This window comes from Aptenodytes forsteri, unplaced genomic scaffold, assembly GCF_000699145.1.
Source record: "Aptenodytes forsteri isolate BGI_AS27 unplaced genomic scaffold, ASM69914v1 Scaffold121, whole genome shotgun sequence".
Lineage (NCBI taxonomy): Eukaryota > Metazoa > Chordata > Aves > Sphenisciformes > Spheniscidae > Aptenodytes > Aptenodytes forsteri.
In genome coordinates this window covers 1,063,499-1,088,253 of record NW_008796219.1, presented here as the reverse complement: position 1 = coordinate 1,088,253, position 24,755 = coordinate 1,063,499, and the positions used below count along the sequence as shown (strand labels likewise).

Below are 24,755 nucleotides of genomic sequence, written 5' to 3'. Positions count from 1 at the left end.
AATAAAGTGTCTGAATTATTGAATGAAACATTTATTAGGTGCTGCTTGCTTTTGCTGCAGAGAGGAACTGAAACTATGCCTAACAATCTGAGGGAAACATACTTGATAAACATTTTTTAGGGAAAAACCCTCCAACCCTCTATATATTCTTTTTTTCCCCTCATTGAACTAATCTTTCCAGGAGATGCGACCTTGTCATAGTTTCATTAAAATGAATACAGAAGATTATTTAGTCTGTCAAAGAAAGGTTGTTGCAGGAATACATCTCATTGTTAAATAGTCTGTTGTTGAGCTCAGTAACTTTGGTTAGGTGAAAGCATGATAGTTCCTGAAAAATCTTTTGTCATGCTGGTACAGGTTTCTCCGGGGGCTGGAAGAAGAACGTGTGTGCTCCTGTGCCATGGGGATGCCCACGCTGATGGGCAACTTCCCAGTCTCTGTATTTCCCAGTTCTGTATGTCACAGGGAGAGACAAAGGGAAATCCAGGTGCTGACGCAAAATGTTGCCCCGGGAGCAGTGAATTGGTTCAGTGTAATGTGTCCGGAGGATCTTAGCAGTCGCCTGTATTGCAAAGGAAGTTGGAAGTAAAATTAACTTTGGCTGGGATTGCTCTTTCCCACTTGTGTATCTGATGGTGTGGGGTGATGTTTGCACATGAAGAATGCTTGCCAGCCAAATGCTTAAAAAGACTCTTCATGTTGGAAGAAATTCCTTCCTCACTTCCGTGTGGACGGGCTGAAGCTCTGAATCATGAAGTTTGGTTATGGCAGTTGTCTTTGGCCAATGTTGGGGCCAAGGCAGGGCTTCCTTTCCCCTCAGTGGCTAACGAAAGGAGGTGGTGAGAAGGACTCTGAGGCTGATGGACTGAAAAGTCCCAAGGAAACACCATCGTTGTCCAGCTTAAGCCAGTGTCCACTGAGGTGATAGAATTTCTGGTAGAAGCTGTGTTAAAAGGGTATTGTAAAACAGGGTTTCGGAGAGTTCAGTTAGTGAGTCTTGATGTAAGAATTACTGTTTTCATGAGTTTGCTTGAATTCCACAGGTATACTTTTTTTTGAGCTATAACAGGACCGTAGTATGTTAGGGCAAAGAAGAGCAAGACACATTAAAACAATTATTAAAACAAATGCTAAGAAAGGGGATGCTATAAAACTCCCTCTCCATTAGCTGCTGGGATAATGGATTTGTCAAACTTTGCATATATTAAACTTTGTTTACAAATCAGTCTATCTGTATAGTGCTCTGTAGGCTGGGCGAAGGGGTAACAACAGAAATGAGTAGGTGAGAAGCCAGCTGAAATCCAAAATATTTCCAGTATTGTCCTGGATTTACAGGACATAACCATTCTATTCTAGTCTATAAATTTTTCTGTAGTAAAAGATGCTGTAAATTGCTGTAAAAGTTTATTTCTAGATTGTTTCCTTGTTCAGAATACATTGAGGAGAAAACACAAATAGTTAAATCTAAGTTATTTTTAAGTGTGTGAACAGGGTGCACGCAGTGCTCTGGGAGTGTTACATGGAGACTGTTACAAAAAGACAAATCGATCCCTGAAGCCACGTGCATCTTCTGAGCCCCACGTGGGCCCTTACCACGGGAGGAGGCTGAGCGTATGAACACCTACGATAGTGATAAGGAACTCAGATGCGTTTAGGTGTTCAAAGTGCTGCTTTTGGGAGTGCCAGCAAGTGCTTCAGTTTTGACATTGCTAGATAAAGGGTTGTTCAGCCTGGACCAGTGACCCAGAATTCAGGCATCCCTTTGCCAAAGTCATCTGAAGGTTCAATCTAGGAAGTATGTACGGTTGCTGGCAAGGTAGAGAAAGAAACGTGATCCAAAAATGAAGTCAAATCCCTTACTACTTCATATCCAAAATGCGTCAGCCTGGTAGAAATATGTTGCTAGATGTGATCCAAGACCTAGGATACTTAAGCTTTTGCTCTGGTGGGTTTCAGCTCTTTTTAGTATGATACACAGTTTATGTACCCGAACTGTATGTTTTCTTTCTACAGAAGTGGGATCTCATGCTCCCTGTTTTAGGCCTCCAAGGTCTCTTTCTGCCGCTTTCTGCTTCACTGGACTCCCAATTACTCTTAAAGTCCTTTCAGTCCAAGGTATTATCAGACAATACAACAGTTTCATGTTACTAGTTAGAATTAAACAGACTGTATTAGAGGAATGCATATTCCTCAAACGATTAAACAGTAATTGCTTCAATGTAAAAAGTAATTATTTGGAAAACTAGATATTAATAGATTATATCCGCTAGAAAAAAATGTGAAGAAATAAAAAACAAGCCAGACTGCTCTCACTGGTGGAAATTTCCTTAAAAATGGTGTCCTGGTTTCAGCAGGGATAGAGTAGTACCTTCCTGGTAGCTGGTACAGTGCTGTGTTTTGGATTTAGGATGAGAATAATGTTGATAACACACCAATGTTTTAGCTGTTGCTAAGCAGTGCTTACACTAGCCAAGGACGGGAGGGCAAGAGGCTGGGAGGGGACACAGCCAGGACAGTTGACCCAAACTGGCCAAAGGGATATTCCATACCATACAACATCATGCTCAGTATATGAAATGGGGGGAGTTGGCCGGGGGGCACCAGCTGCTGCTCGGGGACTGGCTGGGCATCGTTTGGTGGGTGGTGAGCAATTGCATTGTGCATCACTTGCTTTGTGTATTCTTCTTCTTATTATTACTATTACTATTAGGATTTTATTTTATTTTATTTCAATTATTAAACTGTTTTTATCTCAACCCATGAGTTTTCTCACTTTACTCTTCCAATTCTCTCCCACATCCCACCAGGGGTGGGGTGGGGGGAGTGAGCAAGCGGCTGCGTGGTGCTCAGTTGCCAACTGAGGTTTAAACCAGGACAAATGGTTATTTTCTCACAAATATATCAACTACGTGGTCAAAACTGCATTTCCTAGAAAATTTTCCTTTTCCTTTTTTCTTCACATGACACTTGTATCCTATGGTTAGTAAACATGCTCCATCCCTGCACTTGCAGAGCTGGATACTTCATTTTCCCAATGACTTTGTCGTCCTTCTGCTGTTCGATTTCTGTTTTATTAAAGTTCTCTGGTTTTCCCATTCCCTGCGTGGACTGTCCATTTGGCAGCATGTTGTAAGCAAGTTCAGCGGTTTGTATGCACAGTAGCTGAGGCTGAGCTTGGCTACGCAGCCATCATCAGCACCTATCTACCAACAGACATGTCGGACAGCAAGGTAGCTTTTGTGTTTTGACTGCTATACCTCATGTTAGGTGCCTGGTGGCATTTATACTAATTCAGACCATTGACCTTGGTACTATTAAGTGTGAAGTGTATTAGTATTCCTTTAATACTGATGGAAAGCTAATAGCCTTTAATATGGATAGATTTTTTCAGCATAGATAGGGATTATCATGTATTTATGCAGTTTTCCAAATAATGGCTGTACATACTTTCCTTACAGCACCTCCTTTTAAGGACTTCACTTGCTGCACATCAGCAACATTTCTTGGTGAAATTTTAATGGCAGAATCTACTAATATGGTGCTGACGTGGAAAAGACCTGCTCGTCCAGGGACCAGGCTTGGTCTACGTTTCTGGCCGTGGCAGGCAATATCAGTGTTGCCAGCGTGCTGAGTATGAAGGCAGTTAAAGTAAATGGTCATAAAATGCTGATTTTACATAGCAGCCTTTCTGATTATACCGTAGCCAGCACTGAAAAGCATCTTGCGGAGTTACAAAGGAGTACAGGTCTTCCTGGTGTTGCTGCTACTACTCTCTGGACAGCCTGGTTCATGTCTAATGTTTTTATTTTAGACTTCTGTTTTTTTGCAACTCGATTCTTTTAAATTGTAGCTAACTTTAAACTTAATTTTTAGCATTGTGAGTAGTTTGTAAGATTCAGCGGGTTTGGTATTTGTAAATCTTTCCTAACATCCACAGATCTGGGCTTTATTTCAAGAAATAAAATTCTTCAGTATTCAAGCCTGCTGTTGTTAGCAGTATCTCTCTGAAACTTGAGCAGGCAGATTCATCGTTCTTTTGACTTTAATTTTAAGTTTGTTTTTTATCCAGAAGAATAATATCTGTTGTGCATGCTTGACAACATAATCAGTGTGTAATGTGTGTATTTATGAAATACTAAAGAGGCATTCTTACTTATTTCTTTGTTGTTTATTTGCAGGGAGAGCCTGTTAATTCATGTGGTTTTGCTTTTGTTTCCATCACTAGAAACGCTTTTTGCATTAATGTGTACTGTTTAGTTTTGTTGGTTTTTTTTTTTAACTGTTTTCCACAGAGACTTGTAACGGTGACATTGTGGTCATGCTTTGGATACGTGCACAAGCTGCATGTAATTAGCATCATGCCTGTACTGCAGGGACCTGGGTTTCCTGCAGCGCCAGCTTAGTGCAACTGCAAGTGAAAGGGGAATGAAAGTCCTTGGCTGCGATCTGCTTCCCATGGGAAGAAGCGCTCACCCATGTGTTTTTGCATACATGGTTTTGCTTTAGACTTTTCTTTCCCCCAGCAAAATAGACTCTTTCCACCTGTGTGACCGCATGAGGAGCTGATTTATGGATGCCAGTGGTGTGCTGGCAAATGTCACGCTGTGAGTTGGAAGTGTCAGTGAAGGGCAGTGTTTGCAAGAGGACTTGCTCTTAATGCCAGCCTTCCTCTTATGGGGTCCCTCCTGCCCTGCCCAGTCACTCTGCACATCTCGCCCCTCTCCGTGCGCAGGTGCCAGTAGAGGTGTCATCTGGGGAAGGCAGAAGAGAGATGCGTAAGCCAGGTACCAGCGCAAAAGAATATTTAACTTCAGTTTTCTCTCCTGATACTGAAGAAGTCGTGGTCATGAGTGGGAGACATGAGCAGGTAGAACATACCGTATTGCTTTCTAGCTGTAGGAATGCAGTCTAATCGGTGCTAAAAAGCTGGGAGAAACTAGAGGCTATCCAGTGGTGACCGAGTCTCTTAAAACCTTTTTGCAAGTTCCTGCTGAATATGAATCAACTGTCATTTTCCAAAGGTTTACAGGTTGGCCAAATCGGGGAACTTTTGCAGGCACAAGTGTTTCCTAGCACAAGGTTCACCTTCCTGACAAACGCCAAGCCTCTGCTATGAAATTTCACCTGAAATAAAAAGTGAACAGCTTGAGAGCCATTTCATCATGGAGCACAGTCAGCATGGTATGTTTGGGCCCAAATGGTTAGTTTTACAAAAGTAATGATAACTTCAAAAATTCAGTTATTTCCTGGTATCTGCACACTTCCATTTCTTACTTCTATCTAGTGCCTTGTACACTTACGTGAGGAGCTGGGCAGATTTTAAACCTTTAGAAATAAGGGTCTGAAAAGGCAAGCGTATCTCATCTGAGAAATCTCTGGAGTGTATCAAGGTTAAATAATAAGCACTCAGATTGCTATGCCTGGCTGTTTGCTTTGATTTGTAACCTTTAAGTTATCAAATTTTATAATACCTACTGATATTCTGAGATAGTAAACTTTTTTTTTTTTTACTGAAAAGTTTTGCGTATTTCAAGATACTCAAGAATTTGTAGAAAGTTGAAGCATTTGCGGAATTCAGTTTGAAGGAAGGTGGGTCTATGTAGTCCCAAGTGTCTTGTTGCAATCCAAAATACATGAGTAACAAAGATAAATGTTTTAAAACTGCACATTGGAATAAGAACAAGCAGCTCCTGCCAGTCTGCTTTAGGTTCAATTTTATTAATATTTTTTTCACTAAATAATAATTAGATACTTTACATCTGAAGCATTTTACACTTATTTTCTTCATCAGTCAGTGTAAGGTTCAAACAGTCAGTGTAATATGTTCAAAGTGACTAAAAGTGTTTGTCATTTAAAAAAAAAGGAAAATTTGGCATTCAGTGAATATACAAGATAGATTACACTCTAGAGGCTCCTCCCTCCCCCAAAAAATTTAAAAAAATGGATCTGTTGGAAGAAAAGTGACTGTTAGAGGGAGAAAGGAAAAACAGTTTTCCTTTCTGAGAACATGCATATTTACCATGTCCTGCAGTCTTTAGAAAATTCTTTGTCACAGAGTCTTTTAAATATAATAGATGCATTTCCTCGTTTTGTTCCATAGTTCCCTGCTAACTTTAATAAAAAAAAAAAAAAAAAGGCTACAACTGATTGCAAGGATGACATTCCTAATTATACAGAAGCCTTACTTTGGTTTCTAAAGATATTTCTCAAACCTTAAAACGTAACATAAAATATTGGTATTTCTTGATGGCAGTGTACCTGTTTACGTCTAGGGATTCCAGGTTTGTTGTTACCGTGCTCCAGACTGCTGAACTCTTCCTGCTTGGGGTTCTGTTTCCTTCTTCCTTTATCATGGTTTTCCATGGAAGAAACTCAGTTGACTTCTTCAGGATCATCTCTGATTTACGTGACTGCAAGGGAGGACAGAGTTTAGGGGTGCTTTTTTTTCCTGTGTGTTTGCACTGTATTCAAAGTGCACTTGATAGTAAGTGCAGAGCTATTTTGTTTTAGTTCTGTGTCTCTAAAATAAACTGTTGAAGAAAACTATTAATGAAGCTTCACTAGCTTAATCTCGGCTTTAAAATTAATGTCACTCTTAAACTTGTAACTCTTTAGTTGTATTACATTGAACTATAAATAGTTTAAGGAAATTGAATGGGAAAGCAGACGGTGCCAAGAATGCTTTGCAATTGGTGGAGCAAACAAAAATTGTTTACATTTGCTTATGCCCCAGCAGGTCTCTGGAAACACAGCCTAAGTTAGCTTGTTTTTGAAGTAAGCTTAAGAAAAAGTCATTTCACCGAATAACATACCACAGAAAAAGTCATAAATCCGTGTGTTGTGCTAACAATTATGAGAATATATATTCCTTTTTCTAATCCTAAATTCACACTTTCACACTTAATTTAACTTGAAGGCAATTCTTCCATTATATCAGATTTATTTTTTTTCATGCTTTAAAACTCCAAATAGAAATTTTTAGAAACGCAAGAATATCCCTGAAGAATGGCATTGGCATAAGATGAAAAAGTTTAATCAGTTATTGTATTCTCATTGCTCTGGTTGGCACGCGTAAAGTTAAGGGTGTGAGTAGTGGTGAAAAGGCAAATTGGATTTTTAGTAACTAATTTAATTATTTGAAGTAATTCCAGGCAGACTCTGTAATGCTAAGCAGTCTGTGATTACTACTTTGGCAAAAAAAAAGTGCATTTTAAAATTATGTTAAAAAAAAAAAAAAAAAGAAGTAGTTGTCCTCTATGTGATTGGGGAGGGGGCCTTTGGAAATCCCCCCTCACCCCCACAGTTTTTCTCTGCAAGTACAGTTGCCTGGAAATGCACTTTTCGGTTTGATCCTTTTGATTTACAGTTAAAGGGTTGGAGGAACTGGGGCTTTCTTCATGAGCAAGAGATTTTGTAATATGGCATGGTGGCTTTTTGTAGCCATTCAGCCTAAGTGTAACTGTGCTGTGTGTCTCCCTGATTTATTGTAGCGCTTCCCAAGTGCTTTTGTGTGTGTGTGTGTTGTTTTGATGTAACACAAACAACTGTAGAAAAAGTACGTATTTTTAAAACTAGTTATTCAAGATGTCTTTTTTCTATGACATAATCTGTATTTATCTGCAGTGCTGAGCAGCTCTTCAGTTGAAGCAAAAAGCCCCTCACCCTCTCTTTATTTTTGTTATTAAAATACTTTTTCCATCAAATGAAATAGTATGCTGTTGAGATTAAAAGCTTAAAGGAGAATATTTTTATTAAGTATGAGACTGAAGGGAAATTTAAACGGTTAAAGTTTATACCTGCAGAATTAAGCAAATGCAGAAGTGATGCAAAGCTGAAATACAGTTTTAAAACTTTCTGAAGTGAGGATATTTGTCTCCAGTGTGCCCTTTCTAAAGGACATGTAATCTGAGAAGGGAATTTCTCTCTTTTTTTTCTGTTTTGTAATCTTAACCCACTGTCCCATCAGTGATGTGATTTAGGGGATCTTTCCAGTCTGTAGTGCCCAATTACAGGGTTCTACGCCTTGTTTATTTCTGATGCAAAGTAAATGTTTTTGAATAAATGAAACAGGGCAGCATTAACAGCCATAACAGGAAAAAAAATTAGGTGGCACCTTCAATTTTTTTACCCTAGTTGAGAAAATCAATTCCTATGTTAGGATTTCTTCCCAAAATCATAAAATATGGGATGGTTGCTTTGTTAGGGGGAATGGGGAGGCATGTTGAAGGGGAATTGTGCATTGGTTGACCACGTTTTGCTCCGGGGTCCTGAGTCATTCCTTTTGCTTTTAGTGTCTCAAATTACCTTTTTTTGCCAGTGGCAGGTCTTGTCTGTCTCTGACAAATGGCGCTGTGCTGGACTTCAGTGCCTGGGGAATTGCATCAGTGTAAAAGTGCTGGAGTAGAGAGTCATCAGGCATCTGATACCTGAGTTACTTTATATGCCCTAAGGGAGCATCTGGATCCAGAAGTTCCCTAACCTAGCAGCCACAAAACCTCAGAGGTGCCTGCTGCTCCCGCGATGTTTCCCTGCGCGGCTCAGACGTTTCATAAGCATACACGCTTTTTCTTTTGCCAATGTCTAGAATTGACCTCCAGTGAGCAGGTGGGTTCATGGCTCTCAGCTGAGCCTTACTCCAGCAATGCCCCAGTTTCCTGAGTGGCCTAATCCTGCAGAAATGATCAACTCATTACAGTAACCTCATCTTCCTCCTCCTCCCTCCATATGAAGTGCAGACAGAGCTACTTTATGTTATTTGAAGTGGTTGCTGCTGTGGTTCATTTCTGTAGTACAGTGAGAGGAGTTGTGGATAGCAGTGCATGTACACAAAAAGTTGTGGTTTTGTGGCTGTTACCTGCTTGTGACTGCCATCTACTTATTTATCTGCCTAGCCTGCGTCACTAACCAACACTTCACACACTGGTAATCACAAAAACCACTCTACTTAGTATTTCACAGGTTTGCGTTTTCCAAATTTGAAGTACACAGATATACTGAAAACATAAAGAAACTGAAAAAACAGAAATAAAACACCACCACCACCTGTCTTTTCCTTCTTTTCCCCCTTACTGTCAGGCAGCAAGTAGTACAAAATCTAGTCAGGCAGATGCTGAATTGGGAAGAATGCTGTGATTGTCATGAATCATGTGGAAGAGCTCTGCAGGATTTTTGCATCTTTCAGGAAAAAAAAAATATTGCTAATGGACAAAAGCAAAAATGAAAAGCCTTAATCCAAAGGCTGACTTCTTACCGAAGGATTTTAAAGAAGCATCAAAATTAAATTAAATGTCCTGCTGCCTCAGCCATAAACCATGGCAATAAATGCAGGATAACCCCTCTTTTGTTCCTTACTATTTTTGCAATTAGTTCACTTTTTCTCCTACAGAGAGGCTGCATGAAAGATCTTGTTATTTGTGGCTGTGATAAAATATGCTGGCTCAGCCTGCCTGAAGAAACAGAAGTCTTGGCAGGAATGCTGATTACCATGACAATCTAAGCAGTCTAGAGCTGTGGTTTGTATGGGTTTTATCATAAAGATACAAGATGTGTCCTGGATGGTAGAAAAGCTGATAGCATCATCGTGACTCAGGAGATCCAGTCGTCCTTGCAAGACTTTGTTTTTCATATTGTGTTACCTGAAAAGGGGGCGGGGGGAACCCTACCAACTTCGTGTGTATTTTTATGACATATTTGTGTCTCTACATATTTATCTATTTTAGTATATGTTTTTATGCTATAGTTACGTGGGTTTTTTATAACATTTTTAGTATGTTGTTGAACACCTGTGTGAAAGTTAGGTATCGATCATGGGTTTGAGGAAGAGCTTGGGAGGAAGGTCAGCTGGGCTGAAAAATTTCCACAGATGACATTTCTGCCTCAAGGGGACCTCTGATAAGAGTTTCTCCTCCAGAAGGTGGGAGAGCAGCTAAGGCAGGTCGAGGGAGGGATGAAGCCCTTTTGTTTCGGGGAACTGCAGTGAAGGTTTCTGGAAGCAGGGTGGAGGCTGGTGGGTTTGGGCATCCCTCCCTGCAGCTGCTCTGGCTATCCCTCCTCTGTGCAGTGTCTCTGACAGAAGCTTTGGGTGCTGTGGGCAGGCTTCTTGCGATGTGAATGCACAGCAAAACCAGCGGTAGATAGGGCAGTGAGGGGTTTAAATCTTTGTGGGTTCTCGAGACTCCTGCGGGTAAGAAAAATAGCATGGAGGGAAGTTGCCTGGCACTTCTCCCTGCCCCCCCCTCCCCAGCCCCATGTACAGTGCCAAATCTGTGCTGCAGGGTCTTCACAAGCAAAGACAAAAATACCCCCCACACTCCCACTTCCTAGCTGTATTAGGGTGTAATTATTTCAGTCATTACTTCTTCAAAGGTAAGGACTGAAAAGTCAACCGCCCCACCTCCACCAAAGTGCACCTTGTGTGTGGTAATAGGGCTAATAGCATGTTGCATAAGGTCATTGGTTTAAAACTATCTCAGATTGGAGTAGGAAAACCAATTTGCTGGTCTCTCATGACGTGTGTGAAGAAAGTTACCGTCACTGGCATTTTGACACTCTTAAGAAAGAATAGAATTAGAAGTTTTAGAAAGGAAAAATGACTAAAAGTTATAAAGTCCCGAAGTCCCTGTACAAATAAATTAATCTGTGATTACTTTTCTTGCTTAAAGAATCGGCTGCTTAGGTGTTTTCCTAAAAATGTTTTGGTTCATTATGACAAAAGCAAGGGTATTTGCAGTATCAGTTCTTAATTGCTTTCCAAGTAATTTCGTTGTTTACACTAAAGGATTTATTGAAAACTGCATGAGATTATCAACATGTCAAGGAGCTTTTGTTCTGTTCCAGTAACCTAAAAATCTAAGGGTTCATTGTATAAGCTTCATTTGTAATGTAGAACATTTACTGGTCCCATGAAATCATTATTAAGAGCAAACAACCAAAAGCGTGTCTTTGTGCACAGTTCTAGAGCATGAACCAAAAGCCACGGGTACGAACGATGAAGAGGAGGACGAGGGAGAACAGTTTGACTTTGACAGTGGAGATGAGATACCAGAAGCAGATAGGCAAGCCCTTGTGCCACCTCCTCCTGATCCTGGATGTAGCATAGAGCACCAAGAGGCCAACACCATAGGTAAGTCAGCCCGTTGGGCTGTGCCTCCACTAGGCTAAATAGTCAACTGATTATAGGATGCCTTTTCTTGACAATGCAGTAAAAATACTTGTAAAAAGAGGTTCCATGGGAATACCACACAAATGCTTTGAATATTCCTGCTAGTTACACTCGTGGTAGATTTGACAAGGCAGGTGACCATCACATGTAATTCCTGTGAGGTTTCCCATCCAAGTGTGACATCCAAACCAATGGATTGGTCTCAGTCACAGTGCCATGCTACAGGAAAACTTTATGCCCTTGCAGCTCTAATGGCATGTGGATGGCTTGAGATAAGCTGCTTTCACAGCTAAGCTTGCTGGTTGCTGATCTTGAGATGACGTGCATAAAAATAAATGGAGTCTGAATGTATGGATTTTGTTGATAAACAGAAGTTTTATTTTATTAAACATTAAAACATTTGTTACAACACATGCAGATGTTCCCAGTGCTGAGGTGTAGTCTGGAAATCACTGTATTCAGCTGAAACAGACAACAGCTGATTTTGCTGACTTTGATCCAATTTCCTTTTGTAAGTGGAGTCATTGTGCTCATGGCAATTAAAGACGGATAACTCTTCGGGTGACTATGCAGTTTGACAACCTGGAACTTAAACACCATCTTTCCCTGAAAATCTGTTGCTCACTAACCCTTTTGTGAAGTTGTACTTACAGCTCAAAAACGTTTGATTGCTTGTGATGCAGTTCGGCAGCTCGCTTCAGAGGGGCCTTTGGTTCTGCTGTACCTCAGCTTGTCTCTAGAAGTACCAGGAACTTTGTGTAACAGAAAATAATCTATTTTCAAAGAGGAAAACTTGGAAAGTTATTTTCTTCCCCCTTTTCTTAACAGAACGTTTTCAGGACTGTTCTTTCAGTAGTGTCCCTCCAGTGAACTTTTTCTTTCCTCATGGCTATTTCTAAAATGTTTCTTGTGTTTGTAAGATCCAAATTCATCTAGAATCCAGATTTTAGCCTTCAGGGTTTAAGGCTGTTTCCAGCCATGTACTTATGACAGCAAAAGAGGACCCTGGCTACTTGTCAGAAATCCTCCTATTCAGGATTTAGAATCCAGTTATTGTTTTTCCATAACATCGTCGTAACCCAGCTTGTTTTGCTGCTGCTGCATTCCTCATCTGTAAAATGGGGAGGATAGCACTACTGTGTGGGAATTTTATGAGTCATAGATTGTAAGCAGCTTGTATAGTAAGGATCATATCAGTGTTTAGGATATTTGCAAAGAGCAATATTAAGCAGCTTGAACAGGTGTGAAAAATAAAACTTTTTTTTGTTTGTTTAATTTTTCAACTAAAGGGGCTGATAATTTAGAAAACAGCGAGAAGCTACGAACATCAGAACCTGCTGCAGAAGGCACTCCAGCCAAAGTAAATCCCTACTCAGTCATAAATATTTCACCAATCCAAGACAAGGATCCATCCTCATCACCAGAACCAAGTCCTCAAGACGAATGTGCAAGTCCAAACTTGTCCGGTGGATATTCTGTTCCTGTCCCCTGTGGCTATGCTGTGCCATCTAATTTACCTTTGATACTGCCAGCGTACTCCAGTCCTGTCATAATACGCAGTGTTTCTGTAGATGAAGAAGGTACTGTATTTACGCACCTTACTTTATTTGAAGCGGAATCCTTGTTTAACTTCAGGTACCTGTGCCGTTTTGTAAATGCTTGTGTAGCACTCAGCCTGGACGTCTGTGGGAGATTTTGCGTCAAAATAGAAAAAGAACTCTGTCCTGCAGTATGAACTAAAATTTCTTGTCAGACTTGGAAGAAAAATGTCAGTTTATTTTTTATTTTAAAAAAAAAAAGTTCCTACGGGACTCTGCTTGCCGTAATAGGATTGAGATACCTAACTAAAGATGCATAAGAAAAAACAAATGTACACAGTCAGTTCTTTTTCAACCCTTATTTAAGTTGGTGATGCTTGACCTTTGTTTTCCTGGCACCGTATTGCAACATACAGTACAAGGGAGGACTCCTGTCTTTATCTTGCCATCAAGAGTGATTAATGCTAATTCCCTTTTAATGTCATGAAATAATTTCCAGAGCCACAGTTCAGTGTTCAAGCCAAATGGTTTCTTCTCATACCTTATCATGTTTTATCTATGTTCTGGCAGAGTTCCTGTCCCTTTTACCTTTTCTATATGCACTTCTGTTTGTTTGTTTGTTTGTTTTCCAAACCTTGTGGATTTAGAGTCGCTGTGAAATGTTTTCCTTGACAATTTGACGAATTCTGTTTGTCCTTTAGTACAATTTTAAGACAGAAGAGGAAACTTGAAAGGGAAATAATGATGGATTATTACAGAAACAGGAACAATTCCCCATTTTGTAACTAGAATTGGCAAAGCTGACAGCTTAAAGTCAAGAGAGCAGGAGGAACAGAAAGCTCCCCATATCCTGCCTTTTATTTCTTTCCTGTATTTTGAATATACTATTCTTTAGCTAGGCAGCAATTCTACTGTAATTCCATGTACTGTGATACTTTTTTTTTTTGCAGCCTTTGCTGTCTGCCACCATTAGGAATATTGGCAAGTAAAAGCGAATGTGTTTGTGTGGTTGTTATTACCTGTAGAAGAATATATGTTTGAGATTAGAATTAAATGCATCAGACATTGTAATTTCCTCTTAACAGCTCTTATACCAAATTGCTGTGTCTCTGAATGCTTTCATTTGCAAAAATAGATAGTGTGAAGAAACTTCTAAATTTTTTTAGACGTGTTTAAGGATAAAAATGTTGTATAGAAGTAGTTTATTCATTAGCAGTGAACTAGTAAAATCAGTTTCTTGTGCTAAAACGTACCATTTGAACCACACTGACATTTTATTCCAAGCATTTTGCTGATTATATTTTTTTTTTTCTACTTAGCAGGTACACAGTCAGCAACTGAAGAATGTCATTGTAATTCGGTAAACTCAGAGGAGCCTCAAAATAGGTGATTGCCAGTTCAGCATGTTTTGATGATCTGTAAAACCTTAATTCCTAAGAAACCTTACATTTGATAAATCAAATATTTTATTTTTGTTGTGTGATGCTTCCATGTTTGTTTATTTTAATTTTCTTAACTCCATAACTCTGGTTGTGTGCCAAAATCAGCACTGGTTGAGGTCTCGTATGTATAACTGTGCATGACATTTTTGAAGGAACTAGGTTTCTAGGTTTAATTTTTATAGAATCGTAGCAACGTCAGCTGCAACAGGCTGCGGGAGATCTTGTAGTCTAGCCTGCTGCTTTCAGCAGGACCACTGCCAACACGCCATTAGATCAGCCGTGGCTTTGGTAGCTGAGCCTTGAAAACCCTCAAGGATGGAGATGCTGCAGCTTTCCTGGGCTGTCTTCCCTGCTGTACTACCCTTTGAATTTTTTTTTCCCTAATGTCCAAACCAAATATTCCAATATGCAGTTTGTTGACCATTCCCTCTTGTGTATCATCTGACACTGAAAAGAAACCAGCCTCAAAAACCTCAAAACAAACCCAAACCAAAAAAAACCCAACCCAATTCCATCACCTCTGTAGCTCTCTTTCAGATAGTTGTAGCTGCTGTTGGATCACCCTGTAGCATCCTTTTCACCAGACTAAATAAGCTCCATGTCTTTCACTTCTTTCCTTATAGGCCATGTGCTTTAGTCCCTGACTTCAATTTCTCCACGTCTCTCTAGAGGTGGCTTCTCTAGAGGTGGCTTCAATTTCTCCACAACTCTTTAGAAGAGGGGGTGTTGGGAAGCCAAAACCTGCTGCTGCAGGTTCAGCCTCACCAGCACCAACCAGAGGAGGAAAACAGCCTCGCCAAGCCTGATGACTCCTGATGTAGCCCAGAACGTCTTTAGTCTTACTTACAGTGAAAGAGCAGCTCTCACTCTCACTTCGCTACTTTCTAAGAGAGAGTTTTCTGTATTCTGGTAGAAGAATTCAAAAGCAAAATATTTCTTGAAATTGAAGGGAAGTGTTTTCAATTTCTTGACTAAAATTGTCAGACTGTTAAATAGATTATTAATATCCTGATTACATACTGAAGCAGCAGTTTTGAGTAATCAGCAGCCTCGGAGTGGGAACTGGAAGGCAGCAAGATATTTATTGTCTTGTCTTCACAGTTGTTTAAAAACATTGTGGTGTAGCTTTTAATGCTTTTATTTTATGGCCTTTTTTTCAAGTGAAGATAACCAGGCCAAGAGAGAGGATGATGCTCTGGCCAAGTGGGTTGCAGACCCTGCAAATACAGCATGGATGGAAAGTAAGTATCAGTGAGCACCGAAGTACAACTATAGAAGAAGGTCAGTTTTAAGTTGTGATCAACAGTATGTGTGTATCTATATGCACATATATATTTTACAGGAATGTCCATGTTCACTTTTACTGTATTTTTTCAGATATGTTCCAGAATGGAGTTTTACCAGTTAAAACATTCAGCAGTGTAATAAAATTGTGTATTTTAGAATACAGTTAACGTTCAGTTTTCCCTGGAGTGCTTTTTGGAGCCTATGGAATCATTCGTCACTGTCTTAAGGAAATCATTTGGCTCCATCAATATGTGTACAGTGGCAATTTGCTCAAGTTCAGGGTCTGCTCTGTGGCTGTATATGAAATTGTTCTTCTCATGCAGTAATTAGCAAATAAGTTCTTGGAGAAGGTGGAAGGGAAGGAATTGCCACTTTTTCTTAGTGTGTGCTCTTGACTGGCAGCTGCATTTTAAACCAGAACAGAGACTGTGTTGTTTGAGGACAGGTTATCCTGCCGGTTCTCAGCTGCTCCCACTGGGCTGGAGGTTCGTCTTACATGTCACTTGAAGTGACTGAAGAATTTGCATCCTTGTCCTGCCTCTTAATGTATTACAATGATCATTACATTATTTAGTGTTGGTTCTTTTCAAAAAATGTCTATTGCAGCTTCTTTACAGACATTTAGTAAGGCAATGAGCAGCCCTCGACAAGTACAGAACATACCATAGTGCTGTAAAAAGGAGGGAGAAATGTTGGCTGTTGAAGTGGATTTCTGTTCTCAGGCTACCAAAGGTCATCATAAACAATGCGGATAAAACTCTGTGAAATTTCACAAATACCTTATACTGTTTTTGTGCATTATTGCATTATTTGAATGATGATTAGATGCACTAGCAAAATGCTAGTGGAGAATGAGTCGCATCTCCATTTTATTCATATGTGCTAATATAACCAAAATTCTTTAGAATAGAATATTTCAGTTGGAAGGGACCTACAACAATCGTCTAATCCAACTGCCTGACCAATTCAGGGCTGACCAAAAGCTAAAGCATGTTATTAAGGGTATTGTCCAAATGCCTCTTAAACATTGTTTGTTGGTCCCATTCAAATTTTACGGGGTTTCTCATTTGGTTTTTTTTCTGTTTTGCATTTAGACCCAGATGAAGTAATTTATGATGATGTGCCAAGAGAAAATTCAGACTCTGAACCAGGTTTGAGGTCTTTGTAATACAGACCACGTTGAAAGCAATGTAATATGGAATTATGTGCATGTATACTGAATAGATACATTCATTAAGTACCTAAAATATACATAAATGGAATTAACACTGTGTCAATAATTGGTAGGTCTTACAAAGTTCAGAATTAAACTACCTCTTGAAAAACTTTATCTCAGCAGGTCTCCTACACCACTCTTCTCAGAAGCTGAATTCTGCTGTATTCTATAGATACTGTCCCAAATGCTTGAGTATTCTGCGTATTAGAGAATTACAGTGTTGGGTGTTGTAGCTATAGTGACCTAAACAGGGCAAGGTAGGTAGGAAAAGGGTGTTTTAAATAGTTAAATGGTATATGATAATGCATCATTGTCATGGTTATACAGAGAGCTGCTCTATTCTTGAAAGTCCCCATTCTACATAAAAGTACCTGATAAATGGAAGAGGAGATTCAGAGTGGCTATTTACCATCCTGATTGTGACTCTACAGAAATGTTTTATTTCAGCTTTGGAGTGGTCCAGCTCCTGATGGTGTGACCATGTTTGGAGGGGGCAGAATAGATTTTATAGTAGTTGCTGGAGCCAAGATTTTACCTTTAGTGGGAATGGTGGAGCTAGGGCTCAGGAAGCTTATTTCAATGAGTTCTCGCTCAGATTTGCTTTGCAGTTTTTGGTTATAGTGAAGACTGTGCTTAAAGCTTGGTTGCTACTAACTGATTTTGTGTTTGAGTGGATCGGCTTATTAGGAACTCGGCATCTACTTGTCATGGCTCTCAGAGGGTATAGGTGTTTGATACTGAAGTTAATGATTCAAGAAAACACTTAAGCTTTCTTTTCATTTTCATTTCTTGTTCTTAGTGGTGTTCAGGGAAGGTGTTTTACAAATTATTACTGAAATTTGTTTCATTTAGTATTTGAAAGTATTATGTTACATTCATGACTTGAATGTTTTTATTTCTGGAAGGTCCCTCAGTGGACTGTGCTGCTCTGGGCAGGGACATCTTTGTGCTGTGGCTGCTCAGTCAGGAAGCACATACACCAAGGCCAGGAGGCTGAGCTGGGGAGGGATGTGGGACATGGAGCAAAGCTCTGCTGAGCATCTTGGTCAGAATTTTCAGCTTAACCTAGAAGGTATTAATTAAAATTTTGGCTTTCTGTTTGTCCCCAAAGACATTGAAAGTTTCTGAGAAAATAGGTAGTGAGGGAAATTTCGTCTTTGTACATTCATGATGTTGATGTTTATTAATTGTATATTTTGTCAGTGGGACACAACTGTTACAAAAAAGTCGCGGTCAGAGCTCAGTCTACATTAAAACAGGGACAAGATACGTCCACCAAATCACTGGGTATAGCTTGCCCCAATACTGGCATTGCAAAAGTTTGACTTCTATAAGTCTTGACTTATTTTGACTTACTATGATGATTCTCTTAAATTATTCATTGTGCTAGATTACCACTAAAATATCTCCTTCAGTAAGTGGATTTTAAGGATGATCTTGACGTGCATGGAGGTTTAAAAAAAAAATTGTTAAAATTTGATTCTTCCAAATTAGAGGAGATTCTTCTGTGTTAATTCTAAAGAAATTAATTAACATTAATATTAAAATTTTATTATTGGTCAAAATGTATTTTTTAAATCACAGAATCCAGGGTTTAGATGGATGTGTAAAGTATGTCAGCTTTTCTTTTGAGTACATATTTTTTCTCAATTTAAATAAAACTTCAATCTTAAAATGAAAGCACAACTTTTATTTACTGAATTTAATATGAGACGGTTTTAAATGAAGCGTTATAACCTCTGACAGTAGGGATCCCTGGCAGAAGTGTCCACACTTCTCTACTTGTAATGACAAATAATGCTGCATGTAGAGTGCATGCCTGTTTCCTGATAAGTAATTGGCACTAAAAATTTTCCATTTTGTTTTGAGTCAGTTTGTCATACTTGACATCTGTGCCAGCGAAAAGACGCATGTCTTTAACAGGTGATACTTTGGTCAGCCTTTGCAATATAGCTTTCTATATCTTGAAAAGGTTAATACTTCAAGCTCTTAGACTAGATTATGGGCAAGGTAACCTGCAGATACGGGGGACTCCTAGTGACTGGTGGAGTTGCAAGAATGACAAGTCATAAAATATTGTGTAACATGTTTCTTGCCACTTTGGTCTGATTTGTTCTGCTTGAAGTAGTGACATTTTTGTTTGATTCTTGCAGCGTTTTAGCATTTGTCATTTGAGCTGATGATGAATATATTCCTAGGGACAAATGGCAAGCTTGCAAATGGAAGGATGGTGCTTCTCAGTGCAGACATGTGTTCACAGCTACAGTTCGAACTTCCTTTGAATTTCTTCTAAAACAAGTTGGGGATTTGGACAAAACAATGTAGTTTGAGCAGGGCATGTTTTTAAAAGGATTGTGGTGTGTACCCATAACACTGTCCTCTTTTAGTACTCTGTTTCAACAAAGACGACCCGGTTTGGCTGTTTGAATATTAGATTTAATTCACATTTAAAAATGTGCATACAAAAGTCTGTATAGTTCTTTATAGTACATCCTGAACAAGTTTTTTGGTGTATAAACAAACAGAAATTTCAGTGTAGCTTTTTTTATTTTGGCTTAATTCTTGCAGAGGAAATGATTTATGATGATGTTGAAAATGGTGATGATGGTGGAAACAGCTCGCTGGAATATGGGTGGAGTTCAAGTGAGTTTGAAAGCTATGAAGAACAGAGTGATTCTGAGTGTAAAAATGGAATTCCCAGCTCCTTTTTGCGAGGCAACCACAAAAGACATGTATGTATCCTGCAGTGCTGCTCAGTCATTGAGGTTATCCTGATTTCCAACACTTGCCTTCCTCACCTGTATTTCCCTTCTCCTCAATCCAGTTTCAAATGCCAACAGCATCTTTTTAAAGGAGATGTGAATCAGTGTGGGAGTGACAGCCCACAACAAATGTAACAGGGAAAAGAAAAGATGAAAATATTAAACAGAAGCTCCTTAAAAAAAGAAAAAACTCAAATTGGTTAAAAGTGAAATTAAAAATGAGATTAACTTTGCTTGTGGGCGGTTCCTCACCTTTTCTTCTTTTGCAGCTGCTGGATTAGTGTAAGTGGTAAATGAGCGTGGAAAATAATGTGAAGAACAAATGGGGGTAAGCCTGACAAGACTTGAAGTTTTGGGATCCTTCAGGTGCTCAAAAGTCACAAAACTGTTTGCCAGTGTTCCCTACCTTTCTGTCTTAGATCTGTATCACTTTGGTTGTCTGAAGGTGACTGAGCTTAAAAAAACCCCGAAAATAAAAGGTTTTTGTGATCAAAGAGAAGTCTGTACCATTTATTGAGGAGAGAAGAGATGTGGCATGATTAAAACGATGCATCTGTGACACATCTCTGGTCTAGTATCTTGGGTACATCTGTGCCGCGGGAGGCAGGAAGACACTGACAGCATGGGTACGTGCCCTCGCTGCATCTTTCTGATTGCACGTCGGGAGGAGCCTCAGACTCCCGTGCTCTCGATGCTTCGGCTCCTCTCCTTCTGACCTCGTGCCCTTTCTGTGAGAGGGGAGTCTTGCCTGGGACCTGGGCAGCCTCCTGCTGCTGGTTCCCTGCTCTGAGCACTTGGAGGACGGGGATGTGGGGCAGAGTGGCGGCAGGCAGGGCCGGGCTCAGTGCCCAGAGTCACTGCAAAATCCTCAGGGCCCCTCGGTGTATGCTAGCTGGGGATAGACACCCAAGAGCCACTTCACAGCTGCATATTGTTAGCTGCTCCAGCACCCTGTGGCTGGAGGATGTAGGGCTAGTAGCCAGGTTGTTCTTCCGTGGGACCCTTATCTTCATTTTTCAGGTTTCTTACCTTGACGAGAATAAAAGCCTCACTGTCTGTGTTTCCCTGCAGTAGACATTATCTCCTCTCCCCCCACCTCCATCTTTGCTGCCTGCCCTTTGGAAATCAGGGAGTGAGCAATTAACTGCAAGACTTGAGCCCACCCAAATCAGCACTTTGTAAGCTGAGAGCTCATCTTCTGGTTTTGTTTTGGTTTTGTCCTGACTAGAACAAGTTTAAGCTATTGCAGCTGTTTCTTTCTGGGGAGTTTTTTAACTAGACTGAAGAAAACTGAGTGATTTGATTTAAGAGCCACTTCACAGCTGCATATTGTTAGCTGCTCCAGCACCCTGTGGCTGGAGGATGTAGGGCTAGTAGCCAGGTTGTTCTTCCGTGGGACCCTTATCTTCATTTTTCAGGTTTCTTACCTTGACGAGAATAAAAGCCTCACTGTCTGTGTTTCCCTGCAGTAGACATTATCTCCTCTCCCCCCACCTCCATCTTTGCTGCCTGCCCTTTGGAAATTGGGGAGTGAGCAATTAACTGCAAGACTTGAGCCCACCCAAATCAGCACTTTGTAAGCTGAGAGCTCATCTTCTGGTTTTGTTTTGGTTTTGTCCTGACTAGAACAAGTTTAAGCTATTGCAGCTGTTTCTTTCTGGGGAGTTTTTTAACTAGACTGAAGAAAACTGAGTTTGATTTGATTTTTTTTTTTTTTTAAAATACCTTTGGAAGAGACTGGGAAATAATTTTCCATGTGAGTGTGTAAGTCTTAACATGGCTGCTGGTTTGTTCTTTTTTTAAAATCTTTTCCTATTATCTGTAGCTTCAGCTTTGGCCATAGTCATAGGAATGTGCAAAGGTTTAAGGCCATTTTTTAAATGCTTATAAGTATAGTTTGATCTGTCACAGGAAACTGTTGGCAGTGGGTGGAGAGTGATGGTGCCAGGATCAGGTACAGAGTGTCTGAGCAAGAGACCGAGGAATGGTGGGAGGAGTGAGGTGTGCTCTGGGATACTGCCCTGCAGCTGGCTTTTCCAGGCCTGTGACAAAAGGTTTTGAGGATTGCCTTGTGAGGGTGGGGATGAGGAGCCTAGGAACACATTAGCTGGTGGATGGAGAAGTCAGAGGGGCTGCTGCACCTGCATGGGTTAACTAGGAGGTGGAGAAGTCGGGAAACTAGAGAAGAGGTTTGGCGGAGGATGAGGAAAGACAGAAACTTTAGGATTGCTGAGAAACCACTCCACTTTATACCTATTCTTTGTATCCATTCCCTGCACTCACTTCTCCTCAGGTCTTGTGATGGATGATACAGGATTTTCCCAGCACATCTCCTTCTGTAGTCTTTCAGAGCCTATGAGGGACTTGCCTTGCTTATTATTTTTTCTGTCCGTTGAAAAGCATGGGAAGGTTGGAGGTGGGATTTTCAATTGTAAGTGCTGGTATGACTTCCCTCAAAGTAACTTTTTCATTATGACTTTTGATTATTTTTTATTTATTTATTTTAAGACAGGGAAGTTTTTCTGCTATTAAATATTTCTAGTCTGTGAACCAGATGCTGTTCTTAATTACACTGCTGTAATGCCAGAATCATCATGTTGGAGGTAATCGCATCCTGACCCAGCCTAGTGGAGCTAAATGCTGGATCTGTCCCTTTGTTTTCAACTCAGTAGGCCTTCTCTTTCCTGATGCTTTCATCTCTTGCCAAATAACTCTGTTGACAGCTGAGGGTTTTTCTGTTGGACTTCTATTACAGGGCACACTAAATATTTTCTTTTTTTTTTTCTAGTTACATTTTAACCTCTTTTATCTGGCTTTCTCAAAATGTTTAACAAATGTTAATTCGCATTCCAGAGCATTTCTCTGGGATAGTTTCCTTACCTTGCAAATGGATATATTCATGTACGAGATGGTTACACCCATGGTCATACAATGAGGCTATGATAGAGCTGAGGAAAAACACGTGCTTCCTGATTCCCATGCACTTGGGAATTACAAGACTGTGCATCCTCCCCTGTTAGTGTCTCCTTGCCCAACTCGCTGGCACTGTCGAACTCCATCTTAGGTGCCAGCGACCTCTGCAGGTTCTTCAGCCTTTGAGAATTCTTCCGATGCACTGTTTTGAAGGATAGTCAGAAATACACTCGCTAGGGTTTGTGCTCCACTGAGTGATGCTCGTGGGTAAAGTTGATGCGTTGTTTCCATAGTTTGTAAGAGATGTGCACAACATAATTAATGCGCAGTTAGCTTAGACCAAGCAACTTTGTCCCTCTCTCTACATAGCTGCCAGCGTAGCGCAAAGGCACCTGACTGGGTTTCAAAAAGTACAGCGATGTGCAGGAATGATGGTCTATTCGTTGGGTCAGAGCTTCCCTAAATGATAATTTTCCCTCAGTTGTCTGTGTATCAGTAGGCAGACTGGGCAACATGCATGATATACATGAGTACTTTAGCATGAAGTTTTCACTGCAGGCTTTTTGAAAAGATTATGTCTTTTTATACACTGTAGCTTTCTCATGACCTAATGCGTTTAAAGGAGCATTATGAAAAAAAGATGAAAGATTTGATGGCAAACACTGTGGGAGCAGTAGAGATTCAGCAACTAAAGCAAAAACATGAGCTGAAGGTAGTGTAGTTGATTTTTGTAACTAGCTATGTTTAAATGATTGCTTTTTCCAACACAGACAATGTTGTCTTTTTCTTTTAATAATAACTTGAAAAGGCAGACAATAATTTGTATGAAGTGAGTTCTAAATGTGCTGGATTATTATGCCATTTGTCTTAAAAGTACTTTGTCAAGGACGTTTTCTCATGCTTATTTTTAATGGTAACAGTTTCAGAAGATGAGATAGGGCATTGTCCTTCCCTGCTGACTGGTGCCCTTATCCCAGAGTATGAGCCAGGCATACAGCCCCGGCGCCTGCTTGAGACCTGGGTGAGCTCTGCAGGGCTAGCCTGACCGTGGCTCTCTGGCCACACGGGATCAAATTGTGAGAGTCAGAATCTTGGTGCTCTCTGTTCTGAATAGAGCCAGTATGAAAAGGCTGTGTTTTTACTAAAAGCTTTGGCTCAAACCGAGAAATTGCCTGAATGCAGCAAGACAGCTTTGTTTGTGTTCTGATGTCGCTGATGATGTCAGTACAGCTCTGACAGTAGTGGGGATTTTTTGCCATGGTGGCATTTTGGGAAAGCAAAAGTACAAAGCAGTTTTTTAAATAAACATTTCCTAGCAAAACAACACTTCATTTTTATTTTTTTTGCATGAAATTTCTTTTTGCTGTAGTAGTGTCCTATAAAATTATTCAATTCTTAATTAAATCAACTTATTTCTTCAATTACTAAAATTATTAGTTGTAACATTTTCTGCAAAATAGTGTTTATTTAAGAATATAGTTAATATAGAACTAAGTCTAGGGGATAATCTTTAGGTTAGAAATACTTTTCATTTTTATTTTTTTTGCATGAAATTTCTTTTTGCTGTAGTAGTGTCCTATAAAATTATTCAATTCTTAATTAAATCAACTTATTTCTTCAATTACTAAAATTATTAGTTGTAACATTTTCTGCAAAATAGTGTTTATTTAAGAATATAGTTAATATAGAACTAAGTCTAGGGGATAATCTTTAGGTTAGAAATATTTTTGACACAGTTAGTGGGACATTGGAAGACAGACAAGAACCCTGGTCGTTAATGACCTGTTTGTAGTATTTATTTGTTATATAACGTAAAGGTGAGAATTTGAAACTCTTTTGAGTTCAGATGTTTAATGCAGAAGGGTTCTTAAGCATTTCTGCTATTTCAGGCTTGCATACAATATTGACATGAAGTAAATCCCTTTCTCCAGGTTTGATTTTATTAAGAAAGAGTACAGGTGCTCAGATCTGAGCTTTGATGAATCTGTGTAGTTACTATATATTCCTTTGACTTTGGGCTATATTTACAGCCTAAACTACTTGACAGTGTTCTTTTTAAAGATATTTTGATCAAAAGTATTCTGCATGGTATGCTCAAATGTGTTCCTATTATTCACTGAACATGTAGACTGTATTTTTTCTCTTACAGATGCAAAAGCTAATGAGAGCTGCTAAAGAAGGTACCAAAGATGGGCTTGAAAAGACAAAAGCAGCTGTGAAAAAGGGTCGTTCTTTCATTAGAACAAAATCTTTTATTTCTCAAGGTATGTGCCTGTCGTGGTTTAACCATAGCAACTAGGCACTACACAACCACATCTCCAGGAAAGCAGGACTCCATCATGCATAACGGTTACTTGGGAAGACAAACACCATCACTCCAAATGTCCTCCCCTTCCTCCTTCTTCCCCCAGCTTTACATGCTGAGCATGACATCAT

General features: G+C 39.8%; 1 protein-coding gene across 1 annotated transcript in view; it reads left to right on the top strand.

Moving 5' to 3' along the window:
* Positions 1-24,755, top strand: part of ARHGEF10 (Rho guanine nucleotide exchange factor 10) — a 110,293-nt gene that overhangs the window by 6,690 nt on the left and 78,848 nt on the right. Inside the window, exons 2-9 of the mRNA XM_009288928.1 lie at positions 10,952-11,119; positions 12,442-12,741; positions 14,019-14,085; positions 15,303-15,382; positions 16,523-16,579; positions 19,213-19,376; positions 22,915-23,031; positions 24,469-24,583. Of these exons, the coding sequence (XP_009287203.1) occupies positions 10,952-11,119; positions 12,442-12,741; positions 14,019-14,085; positions 15,303-15,382; positions 16,523-16,579; positions 19,213-19,376; positions 22,915-23,031; positions 24,469-24,583 (1,068 nt within the window). The remainder of the gene's footprint in view (positions 1-10,951; positions 11,120-12,441; positions 12,742-14,018; positions 14,086-15,302; positions 15,383-16,522; positions 16,580-19,212; positions 19,377-22,914; positions 23,032-24,468; positions 24,584-24,755) is intronic.